Source organism: Telopea speciosissima, chromosome 10 (assembly GCF_018873765.1).
Source record: "Telopea speciosissima isolate NSW1024214 ecotype Mountain lineage chromosome 10, Tspe_v1, whole genome shotgun sequence".
NCBI lineage: Eukaryota > Viridiplantae > Streptophyta > Magnoliopsida > Proteales > Proteaceae > Telopea > Telopea speciosissima.
Genome location: NC_057925.1, coordinates 3,546,009 through 3,565,246, shown reverse-complemented (window position 1 = coordinate 3,565,246; position 19,238 = coordinate 3,546,009). Strand labels below are relative to the sequence as shown.

The following is a 19,238-nucleotide window of genomic DNA, read 5'->3' as shown; positions in this document are numbered from 1 at the left end:
CCATCATCAACTCTCCTCTTATCGTCTAGGGCATAGTTGGAAAATCAGGTTTTTTAACTAGATTCTTCTTTCAAAAAAAACTTGGTGACTCGTCTTTGTCAGACTCAGTCAAGGCAAATCATGTTTTTTTATTTTTTAATGCAATAAGTATGTATAAATTAGTACAAAAAATCAGAAAAATACAGAAAAAATATATATAGAAAAACCAGGAAAAAAAATCAAGGAATTACATATCAATGCATTTTGAGTTTATACCATTGAACAAAAGAGGGGAGTTGCGGAGTTGAAGATTTCTTACTGTTTTAGAATACGGATTTATTGTTTTGCTCAACTCAATTTCCAAATGAACTGACCTTATTTTACAAAAAGAAAGACTAAACTCGCCGAGTTTGTCACAATATGGATAAAAATACCGAGTGTTATTTGACTTAGACGATTTATGACCCAATCTCGTCATTCTTTACCCTGGCCTAGTATACACGACTCTTGACCAGGTTTTTCAAAATTTTGACTCGACTCAGGCAACTCGCCCCAGTTAAAACCTGGTTTTCCAACTATGGTTTGGGATTGAAATTACTCCCTCCCTTGGTCATGCCACAGTACTGATGCACATGGTTCTTTTAGAATGGGTGAAGGAAAACTTGGTCTGTAACCCTTGTAAAATCCCTTGTTTTTTTATCTTTATTTTATAAAACCAGTGCATGTTTATAATTGAGTAAATATTTAATCTTTCAATTAATCAGGAAAGAGGCTTTGTGCATGCCCATTGTATTGTTGGAAAACCAAGTTTTCTTACTCGACTCGTCTTCTAGAAAAACTTGGTGACTCGGCCTTGTAAAACCCGATCAAGACGAGTCACATTTTTTAATTTTATAATACAATAAATATGTATAAATTGGTAACACATCATAAAAATACAGAAAAATATGGGAAAAAAAATTCAAGCAATCACATATCAATGCATTTTGTGTTTATACCATTGAACAAGAGAAGGGAGTCGAGGAGTTGAGGTTTTTTTATTGTTTTAGATTATGGATTTACTATTTAGTTAAGTCCTCTGTTTCTAAGTGAACTGGTTTTATGATTTTTTTAAAAACGACTAAACTCGGGTAAAAATACCGATTCCTATTTGACTCGGACCATTTATGACCCAGTCTCATCATTTTTTATCCTAACCTAGTCTACATGACTCTTGACCAAGTTTTTCAAAATTTGATTCTACTCGGGCGACTTGTCCCAATCAAAACCCGATTTTCCAACTATGGTCCATTGTATGAACTTCCTCACATACCTTCTTTTTTTTTTCTTTTTTTTTTTTGTGGGCATGTGATCAAAATAATTTGTCATTCGGATGGTCAGATAAATAGAAAATCTCTTGGATAAGCCACATGTTAAATTTATTGACCCACCCACTATGGATGAAACTTCCTTCTTTATCTACAATGGTCATTGTTATTAGGGTGAAAGTTCTTTGTCCGGGAGTGTGGCCTACACCAACACTCCCATGAGTCTATCTCTCTCCTTCCCATATGAAAAGACACTTATGTCCCCTTATTTTGAAAAGAAGAGAGATAGACACATGGAAATGCTGGCGTAGGCCAAACTCCCGGACATAAAACTACTTCCCTTGTTATTAAAACGGTCCCCATCTTTTCAAATAATTTTGATGTTTCCTGTCGCACAGAGAAGATAGATTATTAATTCAAAATTCAATGCATTATTAGCCTGACATGGACAATATATTTATTAAATTTAGACATGAACTTACTACCAAATGATAGCTAAAACAAACTATGGGAAAGGCTTCCAACCACGACATATGGGAAGTTTCTTCCCACCACCCGCTTTCACAATTTATTATGACTTTAAAAAGAGAAATGCAAAAAGAATGTCACCAGGCTGCATAAGCATGCACTAGCTGACTAATGGAGGAGAGAGATAGAGACACACCGAGGTGCTAGCTAGCTTACACTACATAGGGATTGGGCTCCTCTACGATGCATAGGTGCATCGCACATCTTATGGCGCGGCACCGCAACTCATCACCTGGGCGAGCTCCCCTTTGGACAACCTGGATTGAGTTGGCAAAGTTAAACATGGTGCACATGCAATGTACAAGAAGATTTCTAGATTTTGAAATCTGAATTTTCAGCTCGATCTAGGCCGTCTAAAGGAGAGCACACCCACATGACGAGCTGTGGTGCCGTGCCACAAGATGTGCGGTGCAACCCTGAGCAGTAGAGGAGTCAAATCCCACTACATAGTTGGACATGGAATTCAATCCCACCTAAAAAAAAAACCCATCTACAACTTCTCTTTTAAGTCATGTCCTTGGTTGCTAAATGATATGGGGATGAGATATCACACTCTTAATAGCTGCCCCATAGTAGTTCGATTTGGTTTTTTATGAGAAAAGTAAAATATACTGACTAGAAAGAAAATTACAAACATTGTCCTTTACAGGCTGATCTTCTCCATTCTACCTCTAATTGCTAATGAAACCCTATCACGAGATTGTTTGATATAGCAGACTTGGTTAGAATCTGAGGCTGTGTTTGGTATGTATTCTTGAAATGCATTTCAGGTCAATTTCGCATTCTTGGGTGATAAAAATATTTGTTTTAATTGTCTGATAATGCAATGCAATCCAAAAATACATACCAAATGCAATGCAATCCAGCAAAGTTTGAAATTTCAGATAAATCCTATCATCCAAGTCTTGGATGAGTTTACTGCTGGTTGATTTATGGAATATTGCTATTGGAGTTAAAATTTTCAACTGGTTAACTCAACCTGATCTGAATTGATGAGTTCAATCTGCATCTAACAGGTGAATATCCTTGCAATCACAGCTGCAAACAATCTCCTGGCTGCTACCATTGATACACAGATTTCCCATGAGGCAACTCAGTCAGATAAGGTTCTGTTAAATAGATTATGCCCACCTGACAAAGAAGGGCAAATGCAGCTTTGCCAACATCATGTTCAGGAGACTCAAGAAGCTCTACATCTCTAAGGACAACCCTGATGAGGTTAGGCTGGATATTCACCCTAAGTCCATCACCTGGAAATGAGTTATGGATATTGTCAATGATCTTTTCCTGAGGAAGATCACTATTGGGCAAGGTCCTGACAAGGGGATGGGCAGAGAAATAGGTTTTGATCTCTCAGTTGGTAGTGAAATCATGGCAGTCCTGACCCCTACAACTTCCTGTTTTGTGTGTCTTGAATTCTTGTACCTATTTTGAAAGATTGACCTGCTCCGACATTTTTGGTGACGACTTGAATAGGGGTTTTTTTGAGGTCTGTGATGGTAGAAGAGGGATTGACCCGATGGGTCAACCCACTTGGAGGAATAGTTATGTTTTATTGTCTTATTGTGTAAGTAAAAAAGTGAGATTTGGGGATTTTCAAGCTAGGGTTTTGGGTGAGATTTCTTACTGCCGTTTTGGATGTTCTTGAGAAATCTCCATTTGTAATCTTCTTCCATTTACATAGTGAATCATCTTCAACTTCACCCGTAGACATAGCACATCATACCGGTATGTGAATGTTATTGTTGTTGCAATGTTTTAACATGTTTTCAACTGATTCAGAAGCAGAGTTTAATGAAGTGAAAAATGCAGCTTTGAATGATGGTGCATTTGATGCTGTTATTTGTACTTATCTTGTTCATGGTGGAAAGGAGGCAGTGAGTAACATCATCCTCATTATGACAATTTTTTTTAGGTGTGGAGGAATCACAAATTTACAAGGTAAACCCCATCCCACCCCACCTCACCCCAAGTTATTCTGGTGTCTTTATACCATGCAAATGGGCATACATGCTCATTGATAGAGATTGGCCAATCTATAGTTTCCATATAGGTGATATCTGACCCTAAAAGCTATGCCATTTTTAATGATACTATTCTCCAGTATCTATACCTTCTGGATAGTCTTGGAATCATCCTGGAAAGATAGGGATGTCAGATGGTTTGAATTGGGTTTGGCTGGGAATCCCAGGGTCAATTGATTATATTTGCTCAGATTTCAGTGGTAGCTATCTGGGAACAGTTTAATTGCTTGTACAATAAGCATGGGATCTCAGCAATTTACCCAGCATTACATTCCCATTCAACCAAAAAATCCAACAATGTAAAGGTCCCACCTATATGTACTGTTACTCTTTAGTGTAAATGTTAGTCATTCTGGTGATTGTCTGTCCATTCTGGACAAGTCTTGGAATTATCCAGGAACAAATCCATTTGTCCAATTGAATGGATCAGATTGGATAGGAAACATCCTAGAGGGGACCAATGGTTTGAAATTGGCTCTACTTTATGTCCAGCACATGTGTTGCATTCTATAATAGTAATTAATTTTTGAAAATTTTCTCATCCATAATTCTTCAATGGCACTTGTAGTACAGATACATTCATCAGTGATGAACATACAAAAATTTATATTTAATTTTTTTTTTTTTCAGAGATGAACTGTTTGTTTGATTGATTAAATTTTACTAAGTTTTACCTAAATCTTTAGGTTGACCTTGGTATTGCCATTCAAAGATATTATGAGATTGAAACACAGCTATTTAAGTTCCTATATCCTTTGGACATTAGCATTAAATAGAAAATAGAGGCAATAAAAAGGTCTTATGGTGCAACTGGTGTTAATACTCAGAGTAGGTAAAACTAGGGTTGTAAATGGATCGGATTCGGCTCGGATAGTGCTATATTCGCATCCGCATTCGATTAGTTATCGGACGGATTCGGATAATGCTAAACAGATATGGACACAGATACGGATCGGATATTTTATCCGTTTACATGTAAATATAGCTTTTCGGATAACTATAGCCTATCCGTATCCGCATCCTTTTAGCTTTCGGACGGATTTGGATAGTGCTAAACAGATACGGACACAGATACGGAAACGAATTTCGGCTATTCATTTACACCCCTAGGTAAAACTCTAGTTAAATTTTTGGGTAAATTACATGTCACCTCTTGGTTTTCAAACGAAACTCAAATCACCCTTAGTTTTTGAAAATACTCATCCGTCCTCTTCTATAGTAACGGTGTTAATCTGCTGTTAGTTATTGGTGTGAAATGACTATTTTACCCTTGTACTAAAACATTAGAATTAAATTTACAATACTACCCTTCAAAATCTATGTTTGGATGTCAAGGGTAGTTTAGGGATTTAAATTTATTTAATTGGCTGACATCATCACTTAATAGCATAAAACTAATAGTAGGGACTAATTTGCCTTGGTCTAATACAGGGGATGATTTGAGTATTTTCAAAAATCAGGGGGTGATTTGAGTTTCGTTTGAAAACCAAGGGTGACGTGTAATTTACCCTAAATTTTTTTTACAATTCCTTTTCTTGTTTTTGGGTTACATTATCAGAGTTTTGGTATTCTGATATTGAGTTTTCCATTCTGTTTAGGTGGAGAAACAGATCGAGATGTACATCAGGCAAGGATTTTCTGGTCTGCTTATTTGCATTGCAAAAACCCAGTATTCATTCTCCCCTCTGGATTTGTGTTACCGATCAGGGATGCCAGGGCTAACATTGATGCTAGATTCATTTATACTCTAGTTGGGACCATGAGTACAATGGCCTAAAAAGGTAGATGGTTTTTCTTGAGTGGAAAAACTTTTGGATGTTATATGGTAGGCCATATGAGGTTAATGGTAAATTTTCTCTCTTCTGCCTTTTCACCAAGGCATCTTTAACTTTGTGGATGTATTCCCTTCTGTTTTGTACTCTGTGAAATAAATAACATGAATTCAGCAATAGAAAACAATTTTTTTCTATTTTTCTTTGTTTTTTTTTTTTTTGGGGGGGGGGGTGGTCTTGATCACCTATTTAAGGGCAGTTTTGATTCCTCTCTATCCTAAGCAAATAGAAAATTTAATACAAACAAAGAAACAAACAAAAAAGGAAGATGGTAAGCTATCCTCCTAGGGGAAGAGAAGGATACAAACAAACAAAAGTTGAGCTGGAAGATGGAAACAAGCCTCAATACTTTTATATATTGGCTGTGTTGTAGTGGCAGTTTGTATTTTTAGTGTATTTGGTATCTTTCTGCTAGTTCTTTACATCGGCAAACAGTGAGTGGTTGTTGCAAATTTTTCTAAATAAAATTTTAGACGTTTAGAAGCTGCATCAATATTGTGTATACTTCAGGCAAGATTCCCTAATCCTGTTATTCTAATTTGAGGGAAAAGAATCATCACAAAGTCAGAGTACTATTTCCCTCTCACGTGGAATTATTTATTATTTTTCTTTTCTACCCTGATCATGTGGGTCCTATGTGGATGATAGCGTTTCTCGCCCTCGTACTACCGTGGTGGGGAACTCTCTTCCATAAGTCGAGTACATTTCTTATTTTGGTTGGTTAGAGATTTAGACCATCATTTGCTCGTGCTTCTCAGGGTTTTAAAACTCGAAATCAGTCCGTGTCGATTCTGATCTGGATCGGATCGGAATCAATCTGAAAAAGCCCTAGAATCGGCCTTCAAATCTGATATACCAACAATTCTTGTGTTTTTATCCAGGAATTGGTAGCATTGAATCCGCAGGAATCAAGATCGGTGACCGTCAATTCTGATCTGAATTGGGTGATTCACCTATCCAATTCCAGATTCTTGAAACCTTGATGCTTCTTATTGACGGTTGATGTTGCTGGAATTGTACAAACACACAGTCTGGGCAGAATTTCGAATCAATGCCTGAACATCTGATCGAAGCAGATGATAAAACCTATTGGTTGGGGATCATCGAAGAGTCCAAATGGATGTCGGGAATCATATTCAGCTGTTAGGATCTAGTATGTGGGTGTAGCCAAGTTTCAAGTAAGCGGAATTGGAATCGACGGTTGGGAATCGGCCTGAACCCTAAAAACCCTTCTTTGTTTGGTTGATTAGGATCGACAGGAATTGGGTTCGGCCGATCCTGATTCCTGCTGATCTGATTCCGATTTTTAAAACCCTGGGTGAGCAAAGAGAGTCCAAGGGGCTTATTCTGATAGATTTAAATTGGCTGGATGAATGGGCCCAATTTGTACCAATTTTTGACTCTCATGGTCCCCCCCACCTCTCCAACCCACTCAGGCCTCAAAGTTTATCCAAATCTGTCAATTGCAGAGGAGGGTGGAGGGCCTTTAAGAATCATTTTTTTTCTTTTTTTAGCTTTGAAGGAGGATAAGAGAGGATTGTCAACCAAGAAAGCTACCAATTACTAGGTTTTAATTCTTATCTTTGTATCAAATCACCATGATTAGGTCTACTTTCTTGTAGTAAAATACAGAAACCAACAAATGTTTGGTGTCACGGGATCACCCTATTTCTTGTACAAATAAAAAACACAAATTTCTTCCCTCCCACATCAATGATGCATTAAAAACCTCCATGGCCTACTCGTATGATGTAATGGGCCCCCAGGTCCCTCAAGGGTCCACAGTCCATAATTATAATGGTTGGGCTTTCTCCCACCCAATTATATATTTAGCTTCGAGCCTCCGGGAGTCAAACTGTCAAAGTCGATTTAAACTTTATAGATTGTCAAATATCATCAGAAGCTAACGGTCTTATAAGATCCCCAAAACACATGGGGGCTCGGGGGTGTCAAATTCCAATCCGAATCGATTGACCCGTTCAGTCCGAACCAAACCGATTCAGCTTTGGCTTGGTTTTATCCTAAACCAGTCCGAATCGGTTTGATATCTGTCTCTCTCTGTCTCTCTCATATATGATGGTATTGGCAAGCAAAATGGAGATGGATCTATATAAATATAAAGCTAGAAGTCCTACTACTGAATACCAAATTATTAGATACTAAGTGGATATTCAAAAAGACAATAAAAGCCGATGGTTAATTGTTAAATGCTCTAAACAAAAGAAAAATACTGATTATTTTGATATATTTCCTCTTGTAGCAAGGATTGCAATCATAAGAGTGTTGATAGTTGTAGCACCTATCTATAAACTTGGTATACATCAAATGGATGTAAACAAATTTTTTTTGAATGGTGACCTAGAAGAGGAGATTTATATCAGACAATCAGAAAGTTGTATAATTCAAGGACAAGAGCATAAAATATGTAAACTAATAAAGTCTTCGTACGGATTAAAACAAACATCTAAGAAATGTAGTTGTGCGCTTTTGCGCAACTGTTTTTGTGCTAGTAGCAATCAAACTACTATGCATGCTAACACGCAATGGTGGTCGTAGATTAGCTAGCACTCAAGCGCGTGCTAGCATGTGCGGATGAGGATAAAATCATTCTCGCGGTTCACATGCCATAGTACTTTGAAAGGTGTACGCCAGCCCGTCATGTTTGCTTGTTGGGCCAAGTGTTCGCCCAAGTATGAGAAGAAAGTCGGAGTGTGCACACATTTGGTTATTAGTGAATATATAGAGAGACACAAGGGAGAATCGATATCTCAAAAAGAATATTCTTAAGCAATAGATTCAATGTCTTATCTAATGAACTATACAAGACCCGACTAGCATTAGATGTTGGAAAATTAAGTCGGCATACTCTCAATCTGGGTACAAAGCATTGGAATCCTTTAATTAGGTTGATGAGATATTTAAAGGGGACAAAGGATTATGTTTACACTATAGCGAGAGTCCTACAATACTAGAAGGGTACTATCATGCAAATTGGATTTTAAATACAAAGGAATCCTTAGTTACTAATGAAATTATTTATACTAGGGGGTGAAGCAATTTCTTAGAAATCTGTAAAGTAAACCTACGAAACATGGTCTACCATGAAGGCTGAATTTATAGTCATGGAGAAAGCTGATATGAAAGCTGAATAGCTTAAAAAAAAAAAAATTGACGGTTGATATTCCCTTATGGTCTAAACCAGTGCCATCGATATCACTATATTGTGATAATCAAATAGTTATCGTTGACATGAAAAGTAAGGTTTCCAATGAAAAGGAAAGACATATACGTCTAATGAATAACTTAGCAAGACAATACATGATGAAACTATAGATATCAACTTTTTAAGATCAGAAAAGAATTTAGATAACATGTTTACCAATTACTCGGCCAATATGTATCAGTACCATGTCGATATTGATCATCAACGATACTAAAACAATCGATCGATACGATACTAATACGTAAATCTATGAGAGAGAGCCACTACATATCAGTGCCATATCGCGCAAAATTGATCATCATCCATAGTGATACATTTCAGCCGATACAATGATGATACCTAAATCTATGAGAGAGAGAGAGAGATTAATTTTTTATTTATTTAATTAAAATTAGCCTTTTTAATAAAATAAAATAATAATTAATTAGCCTTTCTAATACGTTTCAACGTGTTTTTTAAATTTTGGCCTTTCCTTCTCAGTCTCCAATAGATAGCTTCCACTTTGAACACAACTAAAGGGAAGTGTCATGCCATCTACTAATCCACCAGACCTTTATTCTGGTGGACCCCAATTAGTATTATCAGACACGACTATTCGATGCTTGCCACGTGTACGGATCTCAATTAAAGGACTTGGATGGGGGCCAATGAGGTTTCGTTTTCTGGCTCAAAACCCGTTGAAAAGTTTCAATAAAAAGATGGGCATCTAGACCTTACCGGTAACCGTGTAAGGCGTTTTTTTGTCAGAACATTATACCCCCAATATACGATTTTAGTAGGTGTTGTAGGGCCATCCTCACGTGCCCCCCATCAGAATTCAAACTAAGCTGTCACCCGGAACAATGACCGTTGGTGAGCTCCAGCTCCTCTCGTCCTTCTCTCCGTTATTTATTTATTTATATAGTCATTTAAAACCTTAAAAAAATGGAAAATATATTATACCTCATGGGAGGTTGAAATTTCTGTTCTCTTATGTGATTGGATGTTAATAGGTGATAAGAGAATAGAACATAGAGAATCTGTTGAGGCGAAAAACTTCACTTGATTAATCTTAGAGTTATTGTGTGGATATATATACAGTAAATACAAAGAATCCTTGGAGAAAATCTCTCCAAGATAAAATCATAAAATCTATCTTCTTATAATGGGGGAGGAAGATAAGAATAATACAGTTGGAGATTTACAAAGAGAAGATATGGTTGGTGAGATAAGGTTGGTGAGCTGGGCGTGCGCTAATACTCCCCCTCAAGTTGGAGTATGAAGATTAGAGATGCTCAACTTGGACTGTAAATATTGAAATTGTTCATGGCCAAGAGACTTGACGAATAAATCAGCCAATTGATATTGGCTTGATACCTTGGCCGTACGAAGAAATCCCTGCTGAATCTTGTCATGAACCACATGACAGTCCATTTTGATATGTTTAGTGCACTCGTGAAAGACCGGGTTGGCGACGATGTGAAGGGCCACCATATTATCACAATAAAGAGGGATTGATGCGCTAATAGGGATTCCCAAATCACGTAGAAGGTAAGAGAGCCATGTGAGTTCGCAAGTTGCCACAGCCATGGCTCGATATTCAGGAGATAAGGTTGGTGAGTTGGGCGTGCGCTAATAATAAGAATATCAAAATCCAACCAAACCGGATGGACCGGTTTAGGCCAATCAAAACCAAATGCTAATTAGGTGATTTTGAATTTGGGGTTTTGAAAATCAGTTAGATCGACAGAAGTCCAACCGATCAAGTCAAAAGTACTAATTTGATAGCAACTATTGATTGCCGTAACTTTTGCTTTAGATGGAATTACATGAGCCAGAATATCTTTTCGGAAACTTCAATCACCGAGTTATAGACTGATCCAATAAATTTATTAATTAGATCAAAAGTTTGGAGGTCAAATTCGCACGGTTAAGGGGTGCATCGGGCCTCTAAGTTTTGCACGCAATTTAGAAATTTTAGTTTCTTATTTTATTTAGGTTTCTTTTTCCTTTGTAATCCACCGACCTTCTTATTTAAAGAATCATTTTGGATAAAATAAAGTATCTTGAAGTTTAAAACTTAATTGTTTTGTTTGCTCTTCTTCCTCGTAGAAATTAGGTTTTCTCTATCTTAAGGATTCGAAGATCGTGAGTGCTAGAACAAAATCTAGCCCCCACACTTCCTACTGCCTCATTAAGATTGATCGAAATTGGACTGAACCGATAATTTTTTATTCATTGTTTGATATGGAAGAAGTTTCTTTGAGCAAGCAGCATAGAGGAGGCAAAACGGTATCATACATTGGAGGGCAAAAAGGTTATTTCATGTGAGGAGGAGAGAAATAGACACAGAGGTGTCAGTGTACCCTGCCCTAGCGGCTCAGAGAACCTTTTCCCATTTGATATATATGGAAAATCAAAACAGTACCATTCCAATAATAGACCAATAAGAGCTTGGTAATCCAACTCGTTAAATACCCGAACTGAAAGAGAAACTAAAATCGATAAAAAAAAATGAAGGGATAAGGAATGCCACCCAGTGTTGTGCAAGAAGTGGACACTATGCCTAGACACAACCGGGCGTGAAATGATTGCCCAGCCCCCGTCACGACGCCTGAAATTTTTGCCTTTTTAGGGGGATTGTGCGGTCATTCCATGCCCAGTTGTGTCTAGGCGCATGGTCCACTCCTTGCACATCACCAGTTAACGTTCTTTATCCCAAAAATGAATCTCACCTTAACAGTTCAACTTAGATTAGGGCATGTGTATGCCTTAAACATTCAGCCCAGTTAAGGAAGGTGTATGCCAAAAAAAAAATGATTCAAACATAAACCAACTCACCTTAACGATCAGGTCAAAAACCAATCCAAACCGAATTAGTTGTTTCCACATAGATGCTACTAACCTATTTGACTAAACTTAGGATATGATTGTACTAAATATTAAAGGGTGAAATATTATTGTCACAAAGGTTTGTTATTTTTCCAAATCTCATAGAGTATCTATCTTGTCATGTGGACAAATAATATATCCATTTTGACCATTAAATAAAGAGGACATGGTCTAGATTAGCCGTGGCTCAAATTTCAAAGTATAATTCAATCAAATACCTCTTTTGTATTGGTGCACTGTCACTAGACATTACTGTACACTCTCTTAACTCTGAATTAGAATAATCAATTAGAATTAAATTAAAGACATGGAAAAATGTTCTTTGCACTGGGGCATAGGATGCACCCAGACACATAGGGAGTGGGAAAAATGATCGCCCCACCCCCCTTTGAATGGAGGAAATGATTGCCACGTTCCGCCCCATGTGTCTAGACGCAACCTGTGCCCCAATACGCTCCCGGACAAAGAACATCACCCCTAAAAATAAATAAAAATAAATGATTCAGATTTGTTCGTTACATGAATAACTATATATTAAACACTTAAAATATATATATTTATATAAAAAATTTTCTCCTACCCTGCGTGCCACGTGTTGATTTTAGGTATGGGAAGAATGAAAATGTCATTCTCCTCCTCCTACATGTCATATCACGATTATTAAAGACCGTATATGGAATGAAAGAAAGAAAGAAAGAAAAGCATCCTTCATAATTCAAAAGAGAGAATGAGTATAAACGGAATAACAGAAATAAAGCCCCCAACAACATCATAGTTCATGCACCCAACACTCCTACAGTCCTACGGATTTCTCTACAACCAAATTAACAAGATTCCATTAGAGTAATTCACCATTCATCATCTCACCATGTTATGGCTGCTAGTGGGATCAGAAGATGATGGTGGCTGTAGAGTTACTATCGCTGGTGCAACATGTGTTTGACCAAGCAAGCTACTTATAGATCGAGCCTTAACCATACCAATCTTCTTCCTCTTCTTTCTACTCATCAATGGCTTCTCATCATCAATTTCTTCTTCTTCTTCTTCTTCTTCTTCTTCGTCTTCTAATGATTCCTGATCTAAGTTCTTCAGACGACGCTGAATAGTAGTAGTTGAAGACAAAGATGACAACGACGACAACAACGTTAACCCACTTTCTTCTTCTTCTTCTTTAACATTCTTATTAGTTCTATTAGTAATGGTGGAAGCACGGTTTCGAACACTACTCATACTCCTTAGTCTTCCTTTACCCAAGTGGTGTTCGCATAGAGAATAACCCACAAGTGTTTGTTGACAACATCTCCATCCTCTCCCGTTCACTCGGCTACACCTTGAACCCTCCATTATCACTCCTCTCTTCTTTCCACCATTACCATTCCCCACCACCCTGCTATCTTCTTCTTCTTCCTCAGTTTCGTCGTCTTCTTCAACCCATTTCTTTGCTACCTTACTTCTCACTCTAGTTTTCATCTTCTTCTCTTTCTCCTCGCTTATCTTCCTCTCAAAACTCCCTCTTCTCTTCTTTAATGGAAACACTTTCTCTCCTTCACACCACCTCCCTCCTTCTGTTTCAAAACCCAAGAGACCAACAAGTTTCTTATCTATCAAAGATCAAACATGAAAATCTCATGCACACAGACACACATAAGAGTTGGAAGTCATGCGTACCTTGATGAGACAAAGAAGGTGAAGTGGCTGCACCAAGGTTATTCTCGTTTCTGCACCCAAAGAATACAACACATAAGGCGCATTACAGCTTTACTAAGTTCATTGTTGCTAACATGCACCACCATCACTACCACCACCGCGCCCAGCGGCGCCACCAGTACCACCCTATCATCTCATCTCCCTCACCAATGTCTTTAATTCTCACGAAATATGGAAACAAAATAATTTCAGTTTTTCTACTTCGTTAATTCCAAAGAAATACTAATATAGATTATAGATTCGGCAAATAGAGGGAAAAGAGTGAGATGGATGGGGATGGATGGATGTATGGATGATGGGGTAGGGCATGTTCAGACGCATGGTGTATGATGGTAGAAATGGAACATCATACATGTAAGATGCAACCCAAAAAAGGGTTTCTTATACCGGAAATAGTATACTTTGCAGTTTTAACCTGACCCGTTTCTTCTTCCACTTCCATAAAAGGAAAAAAAAAAATTTGCAGAAGCTAACCTCCGATTGTTTGCAGTAGTTAAACTCTTGTCCTCAACATGTTCTCGTCCAGTTCCTCCTCCGCCGCCGGTGATGCCAACTACCTCGACTTGAGAATCCTACAACAGAAGCCAATTAGAGGGGATCATGATTACCGGGTGTGTACGATTAATGGTTGCACCAAAGTCGGCAAGAAATGAATGAAGGTTGGAAATCAGCTAATGTGCACCGGAGTTTAGATGGTTGAGATTGCCGGCGGTAGCCGGAGTCAGTGCAGTTTCGAATGATTTTTTTTTTTTTTTTTTTTTCGGGATTCAAAAAAGGAAAGATAGTGAAGAAGAGAATAAACACAGTAAAATAGATGGGAGGAAAGAGAGTGTTGGGTATTAGAGAACGAACCTCGAGATGGGTAAGGGGAGAAGGAGTGGGGTGCATGTAATTGCAGCAATCGGAATCCCCCTTGTTGTCGGGCTTCGCATCTTTCTCGGTGCCGGCGCAAATCCAGCCGTTAGTTCGTCGGACAATCGTCAGCTGCAGATCGGGGTGTGGAGGGAAAGTTGGATTGGGTGAATCAGGAGGCCGTGGTGGGGATATTCTGCTCCTGATTTGAACAACGGAGAGATCAGCTAAGCGGTGCAACCCATCACCACCACCACCATCAACACCTGATTGTGATTTTGAGGAAGATAGAAGATGAAGGGGTCTTGTAGAAAGGAGATCTGGTGTTGTTTCTGGTGTAACTGCGAGTGATGGAGAAGGAGATGATGATGATGAAGATGGGGGTGGAGGAGGGTTAGGAAGCGGCCATCGCTTTCGGATCCTCATTCTGCAAAGCTGCTTAGGAGATTTGGGTGTTGGGTTGCAGAAGCCAGCAGGTGAGGGAGGGGTTCTTCTCCTGAGGAAGGTAGACAACTCAGACTGAGAGTATTGAAACCCTTCTGGACCCCTTAAAAATGGAATGCTGAGAGACTGAGAGGACTCTGAGGCTCTGAGCCTGAGAAAAACTCTCTATTTCTCTCTGAGAGAGAGAGAGAGAGAGAGAGAGAGAAGGAGAGAATCTGAGAGTGAGAGATGAGTTCCGGTGTTTTGGGGGTTTTCTCTATATCCTCATCTTTTTCTTTTAGTTTGTTGCACCACACATACAAAACTACTACTACAAAGGCAAATGCACTCACTTACCCACACGCAACGCGCGTGCACGGAGGAAGGGAGGATTAGTTGTTTTTTTTTTTTTTTTTTTTTTTTTGGGTACTATGGGAGTAATACTGCCTACTGGTTGTGCCGGTGTAAGAGTACGGTAAGTGTGACTTTTTATGGCTCCCCTGGTGGTGCGTGACCGGAGGGGGCAGATATAAATGGAATTAAGAATTAATAAAACAAAAATATTAAATAAATAACAGCAAATGGTGGTGGTGGCCGGGAAAGGGAAACTAGGGAGGGCCTCATGAGTGAGAGTGCTTGTGTTGGTTTAACCTTATTTTTGGTGGGGGTGGGACCAGCCGGACGGCATGCACGTCTCAGGCTCTCAGCTCTTTACCACTGGTCCCGCCCTCTCATTCCTTCCCACAAACATATACCCACACATAGGTGTGTCAACCGGTTGGCTCCGGTCGATTTTTGGTCTGGTTTGATTGGTCCCCCACCCCAATTTAATGTCTTACAATATTTTTGTTTGTTGAGATAATCAGGCCTCATAGTACACGATTCTATTTGGTCGGTCAGTTATCGATTCATAATCGGGCTTATAAGGTATTTGGACTAATTGAGATTAGACAGGGATAATTGATTGATTGAGATGCAAACGGGTCATAAACAGTCTATAATCGGGCTAAATGAGTTTAAATGGGCTAACCAAACTATAAACGATCAGTCTATCATAGTATTCAATTAGTCTCGGTTAAACAATTTTCGAGTCAATCATAGTATGAGCTAACCGAACTATAAACGATCGATCAATCATAGTATTCAATTAGTCCTGGTTAGACAATCGTTGAGTCACTACCTTGCACTGGTAACGCTTATTAATTGACAGTGCTTGAGTCTAACACGTTTAGTAATCTGTTGGGTTGGTCTCAGACTTCAATCCATCGATTTAGGTCAAACCTACCAATGTGGGTCGATTTTGAAACCCCTACCTCAACGCACAACTACCCCTCCCTCTCCAAATAATAAGCAGAATGGGCAATAGGATCGGTTAGAATTGGTTAGTAATTGACTAATTAGCTAGAAATTGTCAGGAATTGATTGGAATTTTCCCGATTTTGCAAATCGGCCACTTTGGAGTATTCGAAATCAGAATCAGCCTCAGCTAATCCGGATGTTCCTTTCTCTCTCTCGCTCTCTCTCTCTCACACACATACAACAGTAGTCTTAAGGCTCCGTTTGTTTGACGGAGAGTTAGGTGGAATGGAAAAGTGTTGATGTGATACTTCAAAACTTCATCCCAATCTTGTTTGTTTATGTTGGGGGTGGTGAACTTATGAAGCTCAACGATCAACATTAAATGCTTTATCTGTGGCATTTAAAAATCTCATCCCTATGCTATCTAAAGTTTCACAAAAAATAAAAAAACTTCGGTCAAAAGAAAAAATCTCATCCTGTTTCTCAACCCACTATACTTTGAGACCAAGTCCCATAACATGCCGCTCCATCTTCCCCGTCAAACAAACAGGGCTTTAAAGTTGATGAGAGCCGTCTAATCCAACGGTGATAAGAGCAGCTTGCATTACACGGGACATGTTCTGTAGCTTATAGTTACAGTGTTAGGTCACTCTTTGTCGTCGTCCGTCGGGGCATTTAAAACACGACATTGTAAGTATACGTTGGCTACGTGGCAAACTCTGTCTGGAGTCTGAAACAGAAAGCTCAAGCATCACACTTGAGCTGCCCTCCAAAGTTTCATCTCTCTCACACACACAAGAAGAAGAAGGGAAAATGGAACTTTCGGATCGAGAGTTTCAGTGAATGTGATTCCACTTACGGAAGCTGTAAGCAAGGTGAAGCCATTTTTAAAGCTAGATACGAGCTCAGAACCATAGGTAGTTACCCCTCTCTAATAGAAGAAGAACTTCTTTCCAGAAATGAGATCAGAACCAACCACTTCAATTGATCACTATGGTGAGAGAGAGACATGGCAGGAAACCCGCTACTAATAACTTCTCTTCCCAATTACAACTATTGTAAAAAGCTTCTGGGGGAAACCTCTGTCATTTTTCTCTCAAAAACTCAGGCTTAATTTATGGGAAGAGATGAGATATTACCCTATGGTTGGGGTTGGAGTGTTGGACTCTGGATTCATCATTAATTACTGCCCCTATTTTTTCTTCATGGTCTGAAATATCTTCCGCTAGATAAATTAAGTGAAGAGAGAAGAAAGAATCTCTTCACCATAGGTGGAGAGAAACGAAGTCTTTTTACCATTATCATAAGGAATGGATATATTATGAATGGACAAAGTTTTCCTTGATCACCATGGATCATAGCGTCGCATGGCCAAATGAGAGGGGTGTTTCAAGTTTCAACTTTGTCAATCTGGAGTAGGATTGGGAGTATGACGATGACCCAAGAAACCGAATCAGGTTCCATTTCCATGCAGATAACTACCCCACCCCATCTCACACCATCCATGGGTGTGGTCCCAACACCCTAAAGGATAGTGGGAGATGGGGAGAGGGGTTCGGACCCAATCCAATTCTAAGGTTACTTCACCTGTTGAGAAGAAATCTTTATCTTTATACGTGAAGAACAAACTTTTGTCACAATGAAAATTGAAGGCCTTTATGTGAACGAAATAAAATTCTTGAGTTAATCAAAATTAAAGTTTAAAAATATGGAATAGATATCGGAAACGGTTTTGGCCAATTTTGATCTAGATCTGTTTGGATTGATTTTGTAACCAGTGTACAACATTGTTTCAAAAATCAGAATTAGATCGATTGATTCGGCCGATTCAAGTTGGAATTGATCATGACTGCTTGTGATTCGTCATGATCGATTCTTGGGTTTGGATCACCGGATCACTAGGTTTTCATATATGAGAATGGATTCTAGGGCTTTGGGGATCTATTATGGCCGGCATAGGGACCTATTCAACCCTCAATTCCGATTATAATAAACTTGGTATATAGATCTGTAAATAGGGTTTGTACAACGATCGATCCAATTCGAATCAGCCGAATTAGAGATAGCCTATACAAATCCCGAATTGATTTATCAGATCCGATAATCCCTGAATCAAAATGCAGAAACTATTTAGGACAAGAGATCACTGCCTGGTTGTGTAATCCCAACACCAGCGCGGGGGATCGGATCCTCTACGCTCTGCCACAGCCTGGGCCAAGTGTGCAATGCTCATGCCGATGTTTTTGTCTGGTTGTGTAATCCCAACACCAGCGCGGGGGATCGGATCCTCTACGCTCTGCCACAGCCTGGGCCAAGTGTGCAATGCTCATGCCGATGTTTTTGTCGTCTTAACATGACACTTGTCCTGTTATATGATGGTAAGAGAGAGAACCTCTGACTCAATCATTAGATTTTAAAAATATTTTACCAAAAAAAATATAAAAATATTTTTAAAAATACGAAAAAAAATGATGAGTCCTCCAATGAAACGGTTCTCTACTACTGTCATATGACCGGACAGGTGTCATGTTAAAGCGACATAAGCACCGGCATGAACAGAGGATCCGAGTTGGTTGGAAGAGCTTTTTATTATTATTTATTATTTATTATTAATTATTAATTATTATTTTAATATTTAATATTAACCCCCGAAGCCGTTAGACATGATGCTAATTTTTCGCGCGTATTGTCTCACCAAAACCCAAAACCTTTTTGAGCTTCTGATTTTCTGTCCCTGGAAATAAAGTATTTCGAATAATCGGGTACACCGTACGTACACCTTCATTCTCAAGGTTTTAGTATACCGTATCAGTAGCCGTATTGGTCTCCGCCAATATTTGTTTGATCGGACCATTTTACCCTTAAAAGTATTGATCATTTTACCTATAACGATACTGATACCATCGATCCTTATCAGGATCATATCGGTATTATCCATGGTTCTCGATATGCATCGGCCTATATTTGTTTTGCCATTTGACAAACTCGGATCAGTATAAAATTTGGTATGTGAGCAAAGGACTTCTAGCTCTACCAATCTACGAAATTTAGCCTCGATCCGAAATTTAAGATGCATTCAACTTAATAACCTTAATTTAACAAAAGCTATGTAAAATGTAACCGGATAGGGAGCTATATATAGATCAATGTATTGAAAATTTGACATAACAATAAAAAAGATATAGAAAAAAAA

The 19,238-nt window shown here is 38.7% G+C and overlaps 1 protein-coding gene across 1 annotated transcript; it reads right to left on the bottom strand.

The window, feature by feature from the left end:
* Positions 1 to 11,951: 11,951 nt before the first annotated feature.
* On the bottom strand, positions 11,952 to 15,074 carry LOC122642263. The gene is made up of 5 exons (XM_043835705.1): positions 14,324 to 15,074; positions 13,946 to 14,043; positions 13,433 to 13,482; positions 12,859 to 13,329; positions 11,952 to 12,034 (listed from the first exon to the last, which is right to left on the bottom strand). Exons 1-5 carry the CDS (start codon positions 14,747 to 14,749, stop codon positions 11,952 to 11,954), a joined length of 1,128 nt encoding a protein of 375 aa, XP_043691640.1. The 5' UTR covers positions 14,750 to 15,074.
* Between the last annotated feature and the right edge of the window lie 4,164 nt (positions 15,075 to 19,238).

Coding starts and splice junctions, on each gene's coding strand:
- LOC122642263 (XM_043835705.1), bottom strand. CDS start 14,749: ATGAGGATCCGAAAGCGATGGCCGCTTCCTAACCCTCCTCCACCCCCA. Junction 13,330..13,432: donor ACCTTCTTTGTCTCATCAAG/GTACGCATGACT, acceptor GTTTTGAAACAG/AAGGAGGGAGGTGGTGTGAA. Junction 12,035..12,858: donor AACTACTACTATTCAGCGTC/GTCTGAAGAACT, acceptor ATTCTAATTCAG/AGTTAAGAGAGTGTACAGTA.